This window comes from Dendropsophus ebraccatus, chromosome 4 (assembly GCF_027789765.1).
Source record: "Dendropsophus ebraccatus isolate aDenEbr1 chromosome 4, aDenEbr1.pat, whole genome shotgun sequence".
In the NCBI taxonomy this organism is placed as follows: domain Eukaryota; kingdom Metazoa; phylum Chordata; class Amphibia; order Anura; family Hylidae; genus Dendropsophus; species Dendropsophus ebraccatus.
In genome coordinates, this window is record NC_091457.1 from 137,856,010 (window position 1) to 137,877,997 (window position 21,988).

At 44.7% G+C, this 21,988-nt stretch overlaps 1 protein-coding gene across 1 annotated transcript in view; it reads left to right on the top strand.

The window, feature by feature from the left end:
* Window positions 1–21,988, top strand: part of LOC138788828 (ras-related C3 botulinum toxin substrate 2) — a 69,660-nt gene that overhangs the window by 41,045 nt on the left and 6,627 nt on the right. Inside the window, exon 6 of the mRNA XM_069967150.1 lies at window positions 2,131–2,263. Coding sequence (XP_069823251.1) covers window positions 2,131–2,261 — 131 coding nt within the window. The 3' untranslated portion in view covers window positions 2,262–2,263. The remainder of the gene's footprint in view (window positions 1–2,130; window positions 2,264–21,988) is intronic.

Here is a 21,988-nt window from a genome sequence, read left to right on the forward strand (position 1 = left end):
ATTATTTGGACTCAAAATGATGTCCGTTTAAAAGAACGGGCTTCAAACAGGCAAAAAAGGACATAGTGTGGTTGTGGCCATAGATTGCCAATAAATTAATGGGTTTCCTGAAAAACTCCCCTGAATGGGTTTGCCTATAGAGAACCTGGAGCCACCTGATCAGTCATGAGCTTGGGTACTATGGGAGTCTAAGGCAGTAATGTACATACAAGAGAGCAAATATCGAAACAGCCCTAACATTATAGTATCCGATAATGTCCTCCAGGTCTGTTTTTTATTTCTTCTTGCTTTCTATGACTCATTTGGTATTACTGGCAATGCACAGTTTTATATCAATAGAAATGGGATTGGGACCAGCTAGATTGTGACCCCTTCAAGGGCCCCATAGAAGCCATGTAGTCTATGTCTACCATATATAACCTATGAAATGCCTCAGAGTGGTCACCAGAAAATCACTGGGGGATGATTGAACCCACTTAATTAGGGGCACATACAAGACATTGATCACATAACCTGGTCCTAAATGGAACTGTTCTTGTTAAACAAGTGTTCCAGACTATATGCAACATATTTAGAGTAGGAGGAGCTAAGCAGATTGATATATAGTTTTCTGGGAAAAGATTGAGTAAAATTGTAATTTATTGATTTAAATCTCACATTTTGACCCAAATACTAGCTGACTGTGTGTGAGCCACTGAGCAGTTATCTGTCAGCAGCCAGGTTGCTGACAAATATGTGAATTGGATGATCAAATTGTGATGTGAATGAGCCCATAAAGTGGACCTATCAGCAGCTTTACTCCGGATATTTTGCAACAATTCCTTACAGTTTGAAGCTCTCAGCTTTCAGTCATTTAATAGGAACACTGATTAGGAACCTGGTCCGGGTCAGCTGCTGTATAAATAGGTGCTCACATATAGCACATTCTCTGCAGATTCTCTACAGGGGAAAATCCACTAAGGCCTTGTTCACACATGGCAAAACATAGCTGTGTCACAGAACAGCCGCTGCCTGAGATGTTCAACCCAGCCGCTACTGCAGGCCTTAATTGAAATGCAGTCACATTTGGGTGTGCCTGCCCTCCAATGAACCAGAGTACACAATGTAAAGTATGGCTTGGAGCCGCACTTTACATTGTGTGCACAGTCTGTTTCGTGCGGCCGCTGTTCACTGAATAGAGGCCACACAAAATAGCTGTATCCAGTGTGTATATACTCTTGCCGGGTTTCCATTAGGGTAAATGCAATAGATTAAAAAAATACCATGTGAACTTGGCCTAAAACCCACAATGAAGAACTAACACCAAGGGGGAGATTTATCAAAATGGTGTAAAGTGGAACTGGTTCAGTTGCCCCTAGCAACCAATCAGATTCCACCTTTCAATCCTCACAGATGCTTTGGAAAATGAAAGGTGGAATCTGATTGGTTGCTAGGGGCAACTAAGCCAAATCTACCTTACACCATGTTTGATAAATCTCCCTCATAATTTTTTTTTGCATAAAAATTTTATCCATCATGCACTGAAGTTCCCATCCAGTACAGTTATGTATCATGTATCTGTATATCCATCATATAACCAAGACAGATATATATCCACTGGCCACGTTATTGAATGACAGCAAACGGTGATGAGGAATTAACACAAAAAGTATATTGGAAAATTGTACAGCTTTTCATTACCCAATGAATAACTTTTATTTGCTGAAACTGCAAAATCTCCTCCTGTAAATGTGTCAGTGATGCCTCCACGGGTAAATGTGTCATAGATTAAGAACCGAAGCCGTAGCAGGGTTGAATAAATCGTATATGTCCTTTTGATATCTCCGGCATGGAGAAAAGATTCATGAAAGCAAGCTGTGGGAAAGGGAAAAAGAAGACTAATGATGCCGGGGAGAAGAATGGATAACAATCTTGTTTTGGGTTGAGCAAAGACAAGGTCTGAATGTAAACTCACTAAATAGCCTTGGCTCCATAATAAATAATCCACAGCCTGCTGTCTACCCTGCTCACGTACACTATATACCTGCACCGTCCTTGGATCTCGTTCTTTGCTTTCTCGTTTTTGTGTCTCCTTGTATATTCTGTTTATTATCCAAAAGCTATATTTTCCATTTGCTCTTTTTCCTGCAGAGTCTGTGAAGTATCTGGAGTGCTCCGCTCTTACACAGCGTGGTCTGAAGACAGTGTTTGATGAAGCTATCAGAGCAGTGTTATGTCCGCCACCCTCCCGGCCAAAGAAACATGGATGTGCCCTGCTGTAACGGTGAGCTAAGATCATAACCATCATTTTATGTTTACATTTTTGTCCTCGCTAAGTTTTTGCCATTTTATAGGAACTAGTATATGAGATATTAGTATCTCCTATCTATCTATCTCTCTATCTATCTATCTATCTATCTATCTATCTATCTATCTATTATCATTTGCTGAATTCAAAAGCTAATGAATTGGCCACTGATTTATTAAGGTTTATTCCCACCTTCCGTGCACGATCTGTAAATACAGACGGTGTGCTACAGACTGGAGTTCAAAGTTCCCGGCATCATGATGCATTTTGATACCGGGGGCTCTAAATCAGTTTACAGTTTGGCGGTACTGTACTGACACAGCCACGCGGCTGTGTCAGTACAGTAGTTTGAACATGTAAACAGTTTTGAACTCCCAGCATCATAATGGTACATGAATTCCGAACTCCGTTCTGTAGCACATCGTCTGTATCAGGGCCGGCTCCATGTTTTTGTGGGCCCTTGGGCGACAGAGCCTCATCCTTCCACTATGCACCCATCATCCACACACTATGCACAATCACTTGAGACACCACTAACATACACACACATTACTGACACACACACTGACTGACACTGACGGACTGATTGACACAGACTTACACAGACACTGACTGACTCTGACTGACACTGACGCAAACAGCACTTACAGCTCAGTCTTGTCCATCTTCTTCTCTGTCGGGCTGCTCTTCACACTGTAAGGTTGAGGACCTTTGGGTCATGTGATCGGGTCCTTCACCCTTTCCCTCTCTGTGCAGGTCCTGCTTTGTCTCCTTTGTCTTTTGATGTTCATTGCTCACCCTGCACTAAATTGAAAGGGATGAAGATACATCAGATCTGAATATAATGAATCAGCAATAGATTTGTTTAGAGAAAAAATTATAGTTCCAAAGATAGACCTTAACCCTTTGAGGAACAAGCCCAAAATGACCCAGTAGACCGCGCCAATTTTCATTTTAGCGTTTTGTTTTTTTCCTTCTCCCCTTCTAAGAGCTCTAGCACTTTCAGTTTTCTATCTACAAGGCCATGTGAGGGCTTGTTTTTTTCAGGAATAGTTGTACTTGTAAAGGCGTCTTTCATTCTACCATAACATGTATGACAGAACCCCAAAAATATTGTTCATGAAAATATAAATTGGTGAAATTGGAAAAAAGAGTGCAATATGGTAACGTTTGGGGGGCTCCTGTGTCTACGTAATGCACTATATAGTAAAAGCGACATGATACTATTACTCTATAGGTCAGCCCGAACACAACCATATGCAGATTTACACAGATTTTTTTTTATTGTTTTTTTTTTTTTATGAAATCCTTTTGATTTTGCAATTAAAGGGGTAGTGCGGTGGTAAAAAATTATTCACAGACTAACACAACTTTGTAATGTATGTTATGTCTGTGAATGGTCCCCTTCCCCGTGTCCCACCACCCCCACCCGTGTACCCGGAAGTGTGGTGCGCTATACATACCTGTCACGTGCCGACACCAGTCTTCTATCTTCAGCGAGTGACGTCTTCTTCGGCTGGACGGCGAACAGTTCCGACTGTTCCGAATGCCGGCCGCCCTCTGCAGCGTCATCCGATGCTCAGCTGCGATTGACTGAGCATAACTGTGCTCAGCCAATCGTGGCTGAGCACAGTTGTGACGCGGCGGAGGGGGGATGGGCGGCAGCGACTTGGCCGTCCGTCCGAAGAGGACGTTTGGCACAAGATGGCGGACGGCCCTCGACACGGATCAGGTAATGTATAATGCACCACACTTCCGGGTACACGGGTGGGGGTGGTGGGACACGGGAAAGGGTGCGATTCACAGACATAACATACATTACAAAGTTGTATAACTTTGTAATGTGTGTTATTCTGTGAATAATTTCGCGATAACGATCGAATTCGAACGATAATCGGACGTGTAAACGCGGCGTCGCGTAGATAGCCCGGCCACCCGCAGCCCCGCCTGCCGCCCGGCCCCCCGCTCGCAGCCCGGCCCTCCGCTCATCCGCAGCCCCCTGCGTCATCTCGATCACCACTCCCGCCGCCACCGCTCTGATCGCCACCCCCGTCGCCCCGATCGCCACCCCCGCTGCCGATCCGATCGCCACCCCCCCTGCCGCTGCCGCTCCGATCACCCCCCTGCCGCCGCTCCCGCTCCGATCGTCCCCGCCGCCCGGCCACGAGCATACATTACCTGCTCCGCGTAGCAGGTCTTCAAAATCCCCCACTCCCCTCTCCAGTGCATTGATGGGCTGAAGAGGGGAGCCGGGGCGGCGGGGGTGGCGATGGGGGCGGCGCAGGGGGCTGCGGTTGACCGTGGGGACGGGCTGCAAATGAATGGGGGGCCGAACTGCGAGCGGTGGGCGGGCTGCGGGCGGGCCGGGCTGCGGGCGAGCGATCGCAAAACGATCGCAAAACGATTTTTACATACGATATATCGTACTGTCTAAACGCTGATCGTTATGAAAAAAAAAAATCGTTACTCCGACATCGTTAATCGTACGATCAGGCCAATTATCGTTTCGTGTAAACTTAGCATTAGATGGAGCTTGTTGCTCAAATATACAACCAAGTGCCCCTGGTTAAGTTAACCCCCTGGTAGCCAGATTGTGCTCTGTTGGGAGGGGGGGGGGTAGGTATACTTACTTCTACTTACCTATCCAGTCAATAATGTAAACGAGCGCTGATCTGCTAGATCGGCGCTCGTTTACTGGGCCTATTCCACGGCCTGATAATCATTTAGAAAGTGCTGCAGGGACATCGTTACCAATGTCCTTGCAGCCCTTGTTTAAACATCATACTTTACCTATCCAGGCTGCAGGTCTTCTGCTGCTGCATGCAGGACCGGGAGGAGGAGGAGCGCAGGAGAAGACCTGCAGCCTGGATAGGTAAAGTATGATGTTTTTAAATTGTCGGTCGCCCGTCACGCACCGCTATTCCACGTATTGATGCACGGCTGGTGCCAGATGATTTTAGGTTCGCACCTAAATAAACGATCAGCCGATGTCTCTATTCCACGGAGCGATAATCGGCCGAACCGGCCGATTATCGCTCCGTGGAATAGGCCCATTACATTTCATTGCAGCAATAAAAGATATTAAGAGTTGTCCCATTCACTATGGCAGCAGCCACATCACAGAGTTTATTGGCAGGGGTGAGAGTTATTTAAAATTATCTGGAGAAGACAAAAAAAAAAAATTTTTTTGCATATCTGCATCATTACATTTGTCTTTTTAACATTAGAGAAGATCTTTTCCAATATATGATTCCCCCTGCCGAGAATCCTATTGAAGTAAATGTGTAGCGACTCTTATCCGAGCCTTGTGATAAAGCTGAGTGGCGGCAGTCGCTGCCATTAGTGCATCCTCTGTGTTATCAGAACATTAGTTCTTACCCCCTCGTGGACACAGATAGCCTAAAATCTTGTTTAGGCCTTATCTTCTGTTTTTGAGAGAGTCCGTCTGGGATGCATCAGGGGGTTTGTTGTGGATCATTGTCTATCTTTCTAGAGAAGCAAGTGTAGTGGAACAAAATAAAGAACTGTGCATATTATTTCCTGCCAAAGCCTCGTAATGGTTAGTTAGGTAGAGTCCCCGCAGTCTTAATAATCAGGACTTGCATGAATAACTGCAGCTGTAGTTTGATATGCTTAAAGTCAATGCGATAATCTTAAAGGGGTTATCCAGGATTAGAAAAAGCACAGCTACTTTCTTGGAAAAATAGCACCAGCCCTGCCCTTAGGTTGTATGTGGTGTTACAATTTAGCTCCATTCACTTCAATACCCATACTGAGGACATGAACGTAAAACATGTGAATAGGATCTGACAATGATGTAGTGGAAGAAATCCATGTAGAAGACAAGCATGCTGGGAGTATTGGGGTTTATTATTGACCCTTCAGGACCTGGCTGATTTTGGCCTTAAAGGAGCACTCCAATGAAAACATTTTATTTCTTTCAAATCAACAGGTGTCAGAATATTATACAGAATTTTGATCTATTTTTTTTATTTAAAAAAAAAATCTCAAATCTTTCAGTACTCATCACCTGCTGTATGCCCTGCAGGAAGTTGTGTATTCTTTCCAGTCTGACACAGTGCTCTCTGCTTCCACCTCTGTCTGTAGCGGGAACTGTCTAAAGCAGAAGAGGTTTTCTATGGGGATGTTATTATTTTGGACCAATCCTGTCGTGGACAGGGGTGGCAGCAGAGGGCGCTGTGTCAGACTGGAAAGAATACACCACTTCCTGCAGGATATACAGCAGCTGATAAGTACTGAAAGACTTGAGATTTTTTTAATAGAGGTAAATTATAAATCTATATAACTTTCTGAAACCAGTTGATTTAAAATATTTTCTTTTTAGCCGAAGTACCCCTTTAAGGACCAGAGCCCTGTCTCACTTTATGCGGTCATAGCTATGTGATGCTATAACTTCTCCTAGCAATTCTAAGATGGTTTTCGCGGCATATTGTAATTTACGGTTCAGGGAAGAAAAAGCGCTGCACCTCACACCCATGGCTGATACTAGTGCCCCTAGGCTAAATAAAAAACACATCAGAATTTTGTGTATGAATTGATCAAGCCATACTGCCCCATGTACCTCGTGCCGGTATCTGATACACATGGGTCCCTACACTAAGTCCACACTGTGCCAGTCAGTGGCTACCAACCCCGCAGGCGTGCACAGTCAGGGAACGGGGGCCATGGGACGGCCCTGCGACCCCCACGCCACAGGACCAGACCCAAAAACACCACACCAGAACCCGGCCAGCACCGCCGGCGGAGAAGGTCGCCCCCAAACAGCACAAGTCTGGATGAGGTATTGCGCTCACAATAGCTGCTGCAGACAGAATGGGAAAAGACAGGATGGATTAAAACCATGTGCACTCAGGTGTCTCCTGCTAATTGCGGTCATGTGGGTCTCACCAGGAGGAGTGCAAAACACGGAGAAAAGAGAGAAACAAAATGCGGTTCAGGGAAGAAAAAGCGCTGCACCTCACACCTATGGCTGATACTAGTGCCCCTAGGCTAAATAAAAAACACATCAGAATTTTGTGTATGAATTGATCAAGCCATACTGCCCCATGTACCATCGTGCAGGTATCTGATACACATGGGTCCCTACACTAAGTCCACACCGTGCCAGTCAGTGGCTACCAACCTTGCAGGCGTGCACAGTCAGGGTGCGATGTGCAGCCATTTCTGTCTTTTTGGCTTGTGCATTTTTTATGTATTCTGTCCCTTTTTTCATTATGGCTAGCACTCGTGCTTTGTAAGACCCATGTGATCCAAATTAGCAGGAAGCACCTGTGTACATAAGGGGAGGATCCCCTAGTATTCTCCCATTCTACCTGCAGAGGAATGGAGAGAGGTAAGAGCTTGTTCACCCTTGTGTTGCTTGGCGTCCACTTTTTCCGCCGGTGGCGCCTGCGGGGTTTGGGGGGGCCCTTTAGGGTCTGGTCCTGTGACAATGGGGTTGCAGGGCCATTCCGTGGCCCCCTTTCTCTGCTTGCGCACGCTTTGCGGGGATTGGTCGCTGACCGGCACAGTGGTTTTTTGGTTAGGGACTCATGTGTATCAGAAGACCTGCACGTGGTACATGAGGCAATATGGTTTGGCCAAATTATATACTAACTTCTGATGTTGGTTTTAAATGTAGCTGAATAAGCTTTCGTGTCAGCCATGGGTGCGATGTGCAGCCATTTCTGTCTTTTTGGCTTGTGCATTTTTTTTGCATATTGTAATTTAGTTTCTTGGTAATGGAAACACCGGCACTACAGGACCCAGCAATTCAGGAGATCAATCCCCTGCATAAATATAACGGTGTAGGTGGTGCTCAGCTCAAGAGTTCTTTGCGGCACTCACCATATGTCACCTTTATTAGTCAAAATGCATTGCAGGACACTAGAGAAGCGCTCCTTCACCGGCCTATATCAATTTCACGGATAAAATGGATGTAGACCGGTGAAGGAGCGCTCCTTAATAATTTTATTGCCAGTGTCATTACATATGCGACGATACTAAGTATGTGTATTTTTTTCACTATATTTATTATTGCATTAAGGGCTATGGGGATTATGTATGTAATGTACTTTATTTATTGATTTATTTTTTTATGTTTTTTTTTTTTACTTTTATACTTTATTTTACTGTCCCACCATCCATGGGGACTTCACTATTTGATTGCCTGATCACAGGCACATTACACTGCAGTGCTGATCTGCACTGCAATGTATTATGACTGTAATAGGCATATTAGGCAATAGACCTGACGGTGAACAGAGGGAGAATTCTCCCTCTGTTCTGCGATTGCACTGATCGCAACACCTATAGAGTTAACTCGAACCTCGAGAGTTGCTGTGAGTCCCTGGATTTTGCGGGAGGTGGTTAAAAGGGTATTACAAGTTAAATGAACTTATCCCTTTTCCACAGTGTCTCAACATTGGTATCCTTGTCATTTGTAACAGAGGCCAAAGGTGAAAAAGGTCAAAGTACACAACCACTCATAAGTACTGGTAGCAAAAATGGCCGTGGAGTGGGAAATTCATGTCCCCTGCAATAAAAATGCCCTGAATGTGACGCATGGAGGAACTGGGTGGATGTCCTTTATGTCTCCATGCGTCTCCTCCAGCAAGCTATCATTACATTCCAGCTATGTCAGCACTTACATTATAGAGAATCCACTAAAACTTTCAAAGTGTCCCGTCCTTCACCGGTGTAAAACGATTATTACCTTGACAATTCTTAAATGGAGTTGTCCAGTCTTATGTAAGTAATAGCTATCAAGTCCAGGACAGGTAATAGATTTGTGCTGATGCCTTGTATCACATACAGATGAGTTCTTACACTGAGATATTGTGAGAGTGAATGAGAAAGTCCCATAACTTTTTATAATATAAGTACAGGGCTTTTCAAAAGTTTCGCCAAACCTTAAATGAACCGTCCTAAATCAGCTAAATGATTGCAGCAAATGCTGGGTTTACACGGAGCGATTATCAGGCAAATTTTCGCGAGAACGATCGAATTCGAACGATAATCGTACGTGTAAAGGTGGCGAACTATCGAAAAATCGTTCATTTTGATCTTTTAACATGTTCATAAATCGTCGTTCGCCGATCGCAAAAAAATCGCCAATCGTTCCGTGTAAACAGTTGTCGCACGATAGTCCGGCCGCCTGCCGCCCGCAGCCCCACCCGCCGCCCGCCCCCCCGCTCGCAGCCCGGCCCCCCGCTCATCCGCAGCCCCCTGAGCCGGCTCGATCGCCACCCCCGCCACCGCCCCCGCTCTGATCGACACCCCCGTTGCCCCGATAGCCTCCCCCGCCGCCGCCCCGATCGCCACCCCCGCCGCCCCGATCGCCTCCCCCGCCGCCGCTCCGATCGCCACCCCCACCACCCCAATCGTCACCCCTGCCGCAGCTCCGATCGCCACCCCCCGCTCCAATCGCCCCCCCCCCCTCCCCGCGCCGCTCCGATCGCCCCCACCGCCGCGGCCAAGAGCATACGTTACCTGCTCCGCGCAGCATGTCTTCGGACATCCCCGGCTCCCCTCTTCAGCGCACTGATTGGCTGAAGAGATGAGCCGGGAATTTCAAACGGCTCCTCCTCAGCCAATCAGTGCTCCTCTTCAGCACTGATTGGCTGAAGGGGAGCCGTTTGAAATTCCCGGCTCATCTCTTCAGCCAATCAATGCAAGGCAGCACTGATTGGCTGAAGGGGAGCCGTTTGAAATTCCCGGCTCCCCTCTTCAGCCAATCAGTGCGCTGAAGATGGGAGCCAGGGATGTCGGAAGACCTGCTGCGCGGAGCAGGTAACGTATGCTCGTGGTCGGGGCGGCAGGGGCGATCGGAGCGGCGGCGACGATCGGAGCGGGGGGGCGATCGGAGCGGCGGGGGGCTATCGGAGCAGGGGGGGCGATCGGAGCAGCGGGGGTGGCGATCGGGGTGGGGCAAGGGGCTGCGGTTGAGCAGGGGGGCGGGCTGCAGGCGGGCCGGGCTGCGGGCTCACGATCGCAAAATATATATATATATATATGATATATCGTACCGTCTAAACGCTGATCGTTATTAAAAAAAAATCGTTACTTCAAAATCGTTAATCGTACGATCGGGCCAATAATCGCCTCGTGTAAACTTAGCAAAAGCTTTGTTCATCTATACTTATTTGTCTGCCCTCCCCCGTTGCCCTTCTTCTCCATTGTACCCCGCAGGTGTCAAAATCCATTTCAGCAAGTCACTGACTGATATTTAACAGGATTGCAACCAGTGATTGGATGAGCGGGTTGTCACTCTTAAAAAAAAGAGTGACAGCCCACTCAGCCAATCACTGGCGATGTCCCGTCTCAGTCAGTGATTGGCTTAATGGGCTGATAACACCGGAGACCAAGCGGAGGACACCAGTAGCGTGCGAACAGGTGAGAAAAACATTTTTTTTTGTTTCTTTTTTTTTTAGATGTGTGAAAGGAATCCCGTTCGGTTCGCTCATCTCTAAATATAAGGATTTTGTAAATATACTGTACCATTTGGTATAGTAAGGCAATGCATGTTGTTATAGGGGTATGAATATTGCCAGTCAAGCTTCTCTAACCTCCAGCAACTTCCTAGAGAAACCTGACAAGATTTTCCCCCTGCTTCATGTAGTGTTATAGCAGCCTTTTAAATGAATGTCTGAAGTTAACATATTGACAGGCTGGGTCTAGTAGTCCTTTGTGAACTGCTATTCACAGTGACATAGGGTGATTTGCCAGCAGTCAGAGCAAGACAAGAATATTCACCCCTATTTCATGGACTATGAGTGCCAACCATGGCAAAAGCGTCTCAGGGACTGCTAGCAGACCATGGGTTAGGCGGCACATGGCCACCAGTCTGGTATTAAACCCTTTACATTACTGTTCTCTAACATAGCCTATCCTATATCATCCTATCCAACCCAACTCTATCCAAACTACAACCCCTGGGGTCCTCTGTAGCAGCTGCCAATGTAATGTTGGCGCACTTCTATTTTCATAGAACACTGCTGCTGTACAGTACTAAATGGAGACACGTATACTGTGTCGGGCCAGGTTAGAGAGTCCAGATTCTGCTCCCCTAAGAATCCTGTGCCCGGGGCAACTGCCCCTATATCCTTAGTTAGCGGCTCTCCATTCTGGCTCATAGGCGACAGGTCTCAAGTGAGGGATCCCCCCAACCATGTTATTTTGCCCCTTTAATAATCGTAATGAACACAATAACACTAATCTATTACTCTGACATTTTGTTGTTCCTCAATATAAAATCCCGACACATTTCTTAAACGTATTCATCGGTTCAGCGAAAATGAATAAACACGTTACATAATTGTAATTCCCTGTTATGCCTCTATTACATGAAGCATAGCCATCACAGGCAGCAGCAAGTGACAGGAGAGAGCCGCAAGATTAAATACATTCATCTGTATTCTGTCAATAGACCCGGCATCACAACAGGCCATCTATTCTCTGCATTGATAGGGGGCGGGTGTCAGTATCCTGTTTATGGTGATGGGAGAGAGGACATTGTGATTCCTATACACCGCCACTCTTCTCTTATTACCTAAATGCACCATAAAGACAGAGATTGGTTTCATAGAAATGCATCACAGATGTCTTCATTCTACACAAAGGGGAACACGTATGTACGTACGTAATGGAAAAGAGGAAGATTGGCCCCTTGCCCGTGGCATACACCAGTCATATCGCCCGCTGCTCCAGAGCTGGCATAGATTCTTGCACAATGCCTGCACCAAGTGCAGGCCCGGCCGGCTGTACTAAGAGATATGCGCCTCTTAGTAAATGTAGATGGGGAAAAGGGGCGGGGCCTTATTTAAGACTGGCGTACTCGTACGCCAGTCATAAAAAATGTCCTCTGAAGAGATTTATCGATTTATTAACTGAGCTAATTTTAGTTTTCAGGCTTTCATTTTTTCTTCCTCGTGTATAAAAGGCCATAGCCCTTGCATGAGCCCTTATTTTTTGCAATACCAACAGTACTTTGCATTGACAGACTTAATTTTTCCATAAAATATGGTGAGAAACAGGAAAAACAATTGTTTGTGCAGTGAAATTGAAAAAAAAAAAAAAAAAAAACCAATTTGTTTTTGTGCTTACGCCGTTTTCCCTATGGTAAAACTGACATGTTATCTATGTTCCTCAAGTCAGTACAATTACAATGATAGACAATTTATATGACTTTTATTTTATATGACTGCTTTTAAAAAATTAAAACCTTTTTAAAAAGACTAAATGTTCTATTAGCATCTTTATAATGCTTTTTTTTTTTTATCCATGGGCCTTTTTTTTTTTTTTTTTTTTGCGCCTGTACTTTCTATCGGAATCTTGCTTGAGTATATGTGACTCTTTGATCCCTTTTTTTTTTCTGGATGTGATGTAACCAAAAATCAGTAATTTGGCACAATTTGGTGGGTTTTAGTGCTTACACTGTTTACTGTGCGAGAATGGGATAATTTAACCCCTTAAGGTCAAAGCCAATTTTCGTTTTTGCGCTTTTGCTTTTTCCATTTTATGTTTAAAAGTCCATAGCGCTTGCATTTTTTCACCGAGAGACTTATATGAGCGCTTATTTTTTGCGAAACCAATTGTACTTTGCAATGACCGGCATTATTTTTCCATAACATATGCAGCGAAACCGGAAAAAAATAATTTGCGCTGTCAAATTGAAAACAAAAACAAATTTGTTTTGATTTCGGGGAGTTTTGCATTTACGCCGTTCGCCCTATGGTAAAACTGACTTGTTGTGCATGTTCCTCAAGTCGTTACGATTACAACGATATATAACATGTATAACTTTTATTGTATCTGATGGCTTTTAAAAAAATCAAAACATTGTTAGCAAATACACGTTCCTTAAAATCGCTCCATTCCCAGGCTTATAGCGCTTTTATCCTTTGGTCTATGGGGCTGTGTGAGGTGTCAGTTTTTGCGCCATGATGTGTTCTTTCTATCGGTACCTTGATTGCGCATATACGACTTTTTGATCACTTTTTATTACATTTTTTCTGGATTTGATGCGACCAAAAATGCGCAATTTTGCACTTTGGAATTTTTGCGCTGACACCGTTTACCGTGCGAGATCAGGAATGTGATTAATTAATAGTTCGGGCGATTACGTGTGCGGCGATACTAAATATGTTTATTTGTTTGTTTATTTATTCATTTATATTTATAAAATGGGAAAAGGGGGGTGATTTGGACTTTTATTAGGGGAGGGGATTTTTTATTAATAAAAACACTTTTTTACTTTTTTTTTTACATGGACTAGAAGCCCCCCTGGGGGGCTTGTATATACATAGCACTGATCTCTCATAGAGATCAATGCTGTGTATATACACAGCAAAGATCGATTAGATCGGTCATAGATTACTATGGCCTGCTGCAGGCCATAGCAATCTATTGCCGAGCCGGGATCAGCGTCATTCCGACGCTGAGGCCCGGCACGGGCAGAAGAACGGATCTCCCCCCCGCGATGGCATCGCGGGGGGGAGATCCGACCCACTAGACACCAGGGATGTTGTGCATAAAGCACTTCAGTGCAGCTGTCAGGTTTGACAGCTGCATTGAAGTGCTTAATTAGCCGGCGCGGCAACGGGACCCGCGCCGGCTAACAGAGGCACTGCCCGGCTGCACGTGTCAGCCGGGATCAGCGCCGTTCAGAGCGGGGTCCTGGCGGGACCCCGCTCTGAACACCCCCCGCGGCACCATGACGTATCAGATACGTCATGGGTCGCTAAGGGGTTAATACTTTGTGTGATTCTGCACGTGAGATACCAAATATGTTTTTTATTTATTTTTATAGAATGGGAAAAGAGGAGTGATTTAAACTTTTGTTATGGGCCGAGATTTTTTTAATAATGAAAAAACTCTAATTTAATTTATTTTTACAGTAACTTGAAGACCCTGGGGGACTTCTATGCTAACTACACTGATCTCTCATAGAGATAAATGCAGTACATATGTATTGCATTGATTTATGAGATCAGTGCTCGATTACTATGGGCTGCTGGAGCCCATAGTAAACAACTGACAGCAGCATTAAATGATCAATTAGCTGGGTGCAGTGATAAGCCCACTTCACCTAAGGCTGCATTCCCACGTTCCGTGATCCTAACGGATCATGGATGTGGAATGCATGTACCAGAGTCCCCCCGCGCCCGGACAGCATCTGTAATTAGATGCTGGGAGCGGGGGAGACTGTATTCATAAGCGCCGCGCTGTAATGAATCAGCCGCGCGGCGCTTATGAATACAGTCTCCCCTGCTCCCAGCATCTAATTACAGATGCTGTCCGGGCGCGGGGGGACTCCGGTACATGCATTCCACGTCCGTGATCCGTTAGGATCACGGAACGTGGGAATGCAGCCTTAAAGCCCACAGCAGCCGGGAGACATGCGGTTCGGAGGGGGGCAGGGGGTGTTACAGGAATGTAATAAACAATATATACTTAGCAGTCCCTGTGCCCCCAAAGCGCTGCTGTCAGTCTCTCTGACCACTCACTGAAGTAATTTTTGGCCAGTCAGTGACACGGTATATGATTAGTATATGACGTTGGAGCTAGAGGAGCTGCAGGAGGCTAGCAGCTGACGGTAATTTATATGGAAGCGATACAGGGGCACAGGGACTGGTAAGTGTACTTTATTATTTTCCTGCATCATCTACACTGCCCACTCCCCACCTGCCTATGATTTGTTAGTTTCATGGGACTTCTCCTTTAATAATGTGGTATCACTGCTTCTGTAAAAGGCTGAGCTATTAAAACATACCTTTATTTATCCTGCACTGTGGACACCATTAAAAAAAATAATAACACTACAAGAATTGCGGTTTCCCTACCGTCCCATTGGCATCACAACATATGGGGTATTATCGCCCCTGTGAGCCCCTGGGACGAAGGAATATTTTAATGAAATGATAAAAGTAAACTTTTATTCCCCCTTCTCCAGGAAGTATAAATAAGCTCCACCTCCCCACACACCTCAGTCTGACGCCAGAAGTGTCCCGGTGGGGGGGAGACTAAGTCTGTTTCTTCCAGCCTGGGAAAATCTAATAAAAGATCTATGGATTGTAAATATTATTCGCCAGGGTTATGCGCTTCATTTTTCTTCTCTTCCTCCCCCAAGGTTTCTCCAATCAAGAAGTGTAAAACCAGAAAAACAAATCATTCTAGAAAGAGAGATTCTTCACCTTCTATCCATAGAGGCTCTGGAGGAGGTTCCTCTGGCAGAGAGAGGGCTGGGAGTGTACTCTCCAGTATTTATCATGCCCAAGCCATCAGGAAAGTGGAGGCTTATTATAGATCTGCGGTATCTAAACAGATATATAATAAAGACAAAATTTAGCATGGAGAATATAAGAGCGGTAAGGTCTGTCCTTCAAGAGAAGGATTTCATGGCATCCATAGACTTGCAGGATGCATATCTCCATGTTCTGATCCTACAAGGTCTCAGAAAATACCTAAGGATCTCTATACACCTCCAAGGGAGAGTAAGACACTTACAATTCAAGGTGCTCCCGTTCGGAGTAACCTCTGCTCCCTTTATCTTCACGAAGATAGTGTCCTCCATGATGGTGTTATTCCATTTACAGGGAATAAAAATCATCCCGTACCTCGACGACTGGTTGATTATGGCTCAGACTCAGAGTCTTCTGAGTCTGCAGTTGAGTTATGTCCTGGACATACTTCAACAGCTGGGATGGCTCATCAACCACGAGAAGTCGGACCTGGTTCCTTCCAGGACCAAGGTTTTTCTAGGATTTCTCATAGACTCCACACAAATGAAACTGTTTCTGTCGTCCCCCAGAGTGGAACGTATCCAGGCAGGAGCACAATTCCTTATTCCTCCTCGACAGGTCACAATAAGAACTTTGATGAGATTCCTGGGCCTTCTGACCTCAACAGCAGAAGCCGTTCCATGGGCACTATGGCACATGAGATTCCTCCAGACAGAAGTTTTGGCAGCCTGGAATCGGAGGTTAGAAGATCTAGATGCAACACATGTCCTGTCTACTCAAACAAGACAGTCCCTAATGTGGTGGAGACAAGTGAATCATGGAGCATCAATTTTAGAGCCGCAATGGGTGACCATTACGACAGACGCCTCAGGTACAGGATGGGGGGCTCACCTTTTAGACAATACAGTCTCAGGAGTGTGGAGTCCACAAGAATCTCTCCTTCCTTCAAATCTCCGAGAGCTCAGAGCAATCTATCTAGCTCTGCTACATTTCACCCCTGTGTTAATTCACAGAGCGGTGAGAATCAGAACAGACAATATGGCATGTGTAGCCTACCTGAACAAGCAGGGAGGTACCAGATCTCCTTTGCTTCTCAAGGAGGTGGAGAAGATATTCAGATGGGCAGAAACTAGGATTTGCAGGTTGTCTGCAATTCATATGAGAGGTATACACAACACTCTGGCGGATCGATTGAGTCGAGGTCTTACAGTCCCGGGAGAATGGTTACTCTCAAGGAGAGTGTTCACTCAGATAACATACAGGTGGGAACTTCCTCAGATAGACCTCCTGGCGTCAGCAAGCAATGCCAAACTGAGGCAGTTTTGCTCCCTGTATACGTCGGACAACCCGACGGTGGTAGACGCTATGACAATTCAGTGGAATTTCCAACTAGCGTACATTTTTCCTCCAATCGCCATGATTCCCAGAGTTCTGACGAAGATCCGGATGGATCAATCTTCAGTAATCATGATAGCGCCATTCTGGCCCAAGAGGTCATGGTTTGCCTTGCTCATGAACAAGAGCAGGGGGAACCTTTGGAAGCTTCCGCAGGAGGTGGATCTAATATCCCAGGGCCATCATCTCTACAGGGACTTAGCCAGTCTCAACCTAACAGCCTGGAGACTGGAGGGCCCTTATTAGAATCCGAACTGTCAGAAAAAGTATTACAAACTCTTTCCCATGCACGCAGTTCTGCCACAAATAAATCATATTTGAGAATATGGAGGATTTTTTGTGCTTGGTGTTCCTCAAAGCAAATTAATCTATCTAAACCATCTACTCCACAGATCTTGGATTTTCTTCAGGAGGGGTTTGATAGGGGCCTCAAACCTGCTTCTTTAAAGGTGCAAATAGCTGCCCTTTCGGCGCACCTAAATTGGCGCCTTTTTCAGGTGATGGAAATCAAGAATTTTGTTAAAGCAGTAACCAGATTGAGACCCAACTTGGTTAGACAAGTAGATACTTGGGACCTGTCTTTGGTATTGAGACACCTATGCCTCCCTCCGTTTGAACCTCTGGAAGAAGTAGATTATAAATACCTTTCTTTTAAGGTTGCCTTTTTATTGGCAATTACATCTGCCAAGAGGGTGGGGGAGCTTCAAGCATTAGGATCCTCCCCCCCCCCCCCCTTATATAATTTTTACTCAAGATAGGGTTATTTTACGGTTTCCTCCAGGGTTCCTCCCTAAGGTAGCAACCTTTGCTAATATTAATCAGCAGATCATATTACCTGTTTTTTCTCCTGTCGGAGCAGATGAAGAAAATCTGGATCTTTCCAGCCTGGACGTGTCAAGATCTATCAGGATCTATCTGAACAGAGTGGCCTCCTTCCGCAAGCAGGAAAACTTTTTTGTTCTCTTCGCAGGACAGAGCAAGGGGAAGAAGGCTTCCAAAGCAACCATATCAAGATGGATCTGTGATAACATCGATTTATGTTACTCTTTGGCCGACCTAACTCCTCCGGAGTTCACTAAGGCCCATTCAACTAGGGCAGTAGCTTCTAATTGGGCCGAGCGTGCCTCGGTACCTTTAGAGGATATATGCCAGGCGGCAACCTGGTCGTCTCTCTCAACTTTTGTAAACCATTACAGATTGGAATCTATACTGTCAACCAGAACAGCTTTCGCAAGATCAGTGCTATCTGCAGCTGTGATTGAGAACCCACCCAATGAGGAGCATTTGTGCTAATTCCCCATATGTTGTGATGCCAATGGGACGATAGGGAAGCAAAAATTATTATGTTAATTTGTTTTCCCTGAGACCCATTGGCATCACAAGGCACCCTCCCTATTTATGTTCGTTATAATTGACTGAGATGTGTGGGGAGGTGGGGCTTATTTATACTTCCTGAAGGAGGGGAATAAAAGTATACTTTTATCATTTCATTAAAATATTCCTTCGTCCCAGGGGCTCGCAGGGGCGATAATACCCCATATGTTGTGATGCCAATGGATCTCAGGGAAAACAAATTAACATAATAATTTTTGCTTATTGGTTATTTCCCCTGGATGGGAAATGATGGGGAAAAAAGTGATCCAAATGTTTCATGTAAGCTAAAATGGTACCAATAAAACTGCATCTCGCCTTGCAAAAAATAAGCTCTAACAAAAATGGAAAAATATAATCATTACAAGTCTGAGAAAATAGAAAATACATTTTACAAAAAACTAGGAAAAAATGACAGGATGTAAATACTTTTAGTAGTGCTGAATCATAGTGATTCAAAGAATACAGATAGCAAATCAGCTATAACACATAGTGAACACTATGAAGGACATTTATGAAGACCAACATACGAGTATGCCGGTCTTAAAAATCCATGCCCGCTCTTTCCTTAGCCAAATTTACTAAAAGGGGTACACCTCTTTGTAAACTCGGCTGACAGAAGTGGCAAGATCTCCTGTAATGAGTCAACTACTTTATAGCCCTTCTAGCCAGTGTGTATCTTACCAGAACATGGGCACAGTCACTTTTAATTTTATCATAATCTAATCCTAGTGGCAAGTGATAAGCTCCCAAGTCAGCGGAACAGGGATATCTAATCTGGGAAAAACATGTCCACTTTTTCAGTTTCACTCTTTCCCTCTGTTTTGGTGTGGATTTTGCAGCTCAGCCCCAGTGATGAAAATAGACCAGAATTGCAACACCACATAGAACTTGAGGACAGGGGTGGTGCTGTTTTTACAAGAAAGTAGTTGTGTTCTTTCCAATCCTGGATAATCCCTTTAAAATTGGATTGTCTTCTACTAGACTTAGCCAATGGAGTATCCTCTTGTTGTCTGGTTGGCCAGTCTGCCTCTGCCCCTGTGGAAAGGGTTATAGTAAAGAAGGTGTAGTAGGAAGGAGATACAGTTGGCTGAATTCCTAACTAGAGTGTCTTGTTCACAGGAACAGGAAGTCAGTTACAGGAAGTAAGCTAGACAGGACATTGAGCTGAAGATAACAGAGCAGACCACAGAAAGGTAGTAAGATAACTTTATTCACTAATATATGTTCATCACCTTTAAAGTGGTTATCCAATGTTAAGTTTCTTTCAGATTTCTTGCCTCCAGTTTGGGTGCAGGTTCTGCATCCCAGTTCCATTGCAAACCACACCTAAATTAGAGACATGAGTGGTGCTGTCTCTGGGAAAAAAATCTTTTTCTAACGCTGGATAACCCCTTTAAGTAGAATGATGCTTTAAAGGTGAAAGGGAGATTGAACAACCTGAAGCTGTTACCTAGTTACTGGTTAATAAAAAGCTGATGTATGATGGTGTCTTGTCAGCTATGACCATATGTACCTGTTATTTGTATGCTCTGTAGGTAACTGCGAATGTATAGTATATATGAGCCCAAGTATATAAAATTCAGGTACCTTTGTTTAATGTCATTGTTAGAGATGATGGCATCAAATCATTCTTCCATGGTTAAGGCTATAATGGATATATAATGTGCTTTCATTTCATCCTAATATGTCCTATAGACTACCTGCAGTCTCATACGTCAATGATATATCCATCTGTACGGCTCATGATTCTACACAGTGTTCCTATATTGCATATAGCATCCAGATACAGTGTATAGTATCCAGATAAACAGTCTTCTATAACATCCAGATAAATAGTGCACACTCCACTTAATATCTGCATTCATCCTGATAAATAAAGTCCAACATGGCAGCTTCAGATAAGACGCAGAGTGGCAGTGTTCCTTAAATAGCCGGCTTAGTATGCGCCTTGTGTAGCGCACAGCTTATTGCTCTTTATTGACAGAATGAAATAGTGACTCAAGCAACAGGCTGACAGCGAGGTCTGCACAGTACAGGTGTGATGGCTTCATCCTGCCTAATCTTCCGCTAACTAATCACTTTATAAGCAGGTTTACCAATTACAATTAAAAAATGGTTAAAAAAAAAAAAAATCTATAGTGCAGTTTCTTTAGTTCTGTCTATTTTTTCCAAGCTCCTACAGATGCTCAGACAGGCATGTACATATTTCTGCATAGTGTTTAGTACTGGACAGCTGGGTAATAAGCTCTGTGGATACTGGCAACTATATTGTTAAAGGGCAAGTCTGGCCTCAGGATTTTTTATTTTATTTTTTTCCAATGGCAGGGCATGAGGGGAACATAACAAACAATACTAACTCACTTCTCCCCGTGCCTCTTCAGTGCTGGATTGGCAATCCAGGACCTGGGATCTCCAGCAGAACCGGCGTCACAACCCGGCTGGTGGACTGGCAGCTTAGCCAGTCAGTGACTAGCTGGACGCTGTTCTAGTTAATGATTGGCTGAGCGAGCTGTCCATTAGCCAGGACAGGCACTTTCCCCCAAGAAGTGACATCATCACAATTCAGGGGAAAATGCCCTCTGTCAGGGTTCCCGAGGCCGGTCACTCTGCTCATCGAGGGCATGGAGAGAGGTAAGCAAAGGTTGCTTGTTATTTTCTCTCTTGCCCCTGCCACCTGTCACATCTTTGCCAAGGTCGGACTTCTCCTTTAAGTGGAACGTAAGGGAACCCAGGACCTTGAAGACAGGGACAGACAGGTGTCCTAGCTCTAGGGCTCACACTGTCTAAGACTGTCCATGCCTACTTGCCGGCCCAACCCTAGACCGTTGGTGACAATTGGCTGACGTTCTCTTCATTAGGTAAAAAAAACACAAAACTAGACAAGATAGACAAACAAATTAAAGTACAGTATAGTCAGGTAGATACAGGTCAAACCAGAGATTGCAGAACGGTACAAGAACAGCAGGCAAAAATGAAGGTCAAAAGGACAGGCTAGAGGTCAGAATACCAAGCAATTTAACCCAATATGAAATGCTGTGTGTCCCGATCCAGTGTGTGATTGGACCAGCCCTCTAACATCCAGACCACACAGAACACAGACTGACAGGGCAGGGAGATTAGAGAAGAAGGCAACTGTCCATTACTACTCTAAACCATCTGCAGCCTGGCTAGGGCTAGCAGGAGAAACCAGAAGGGCGTGGTGGAACCTGTCAATAACCAAACAGCAAGTGCTGGGATCAGACAAAGTTCAGACTGGTAGGAAACATGCACATTAAATCATGGCCAAAACCTCAGTCTCAGCCAAACTTTACTGGCAGAGGACCTGGACAGGCAGGGCATAACATGCAATTACTCCTTCAAGATAGCTTGAAGATCTTTACTAAACAGTCATTCGTTTCTTCTAACTTTAAAGGGTAATTTTCCTTGAAGCTTCACTTTTGGAGCCACCTTATTAGGTATATTAGGGAATTTCATGAGGATGTTTTAATTTTTTCTAGAACAAAAATGTATTGTCTTGTATTGTATTGTATGATTTTAGTTCTTTATTAGAAAAAAGTTTCACAGAATCTAAATCTAACGATTCAGCATTAGTTTAGTCTTCAAAAAAAATCTTCCACTTTCCGAGTGTTCCAATTCCCTGGGGAAGTCTAGTATGACATGGTACAGGGTGACCTCAGCCCTATACCTGGAC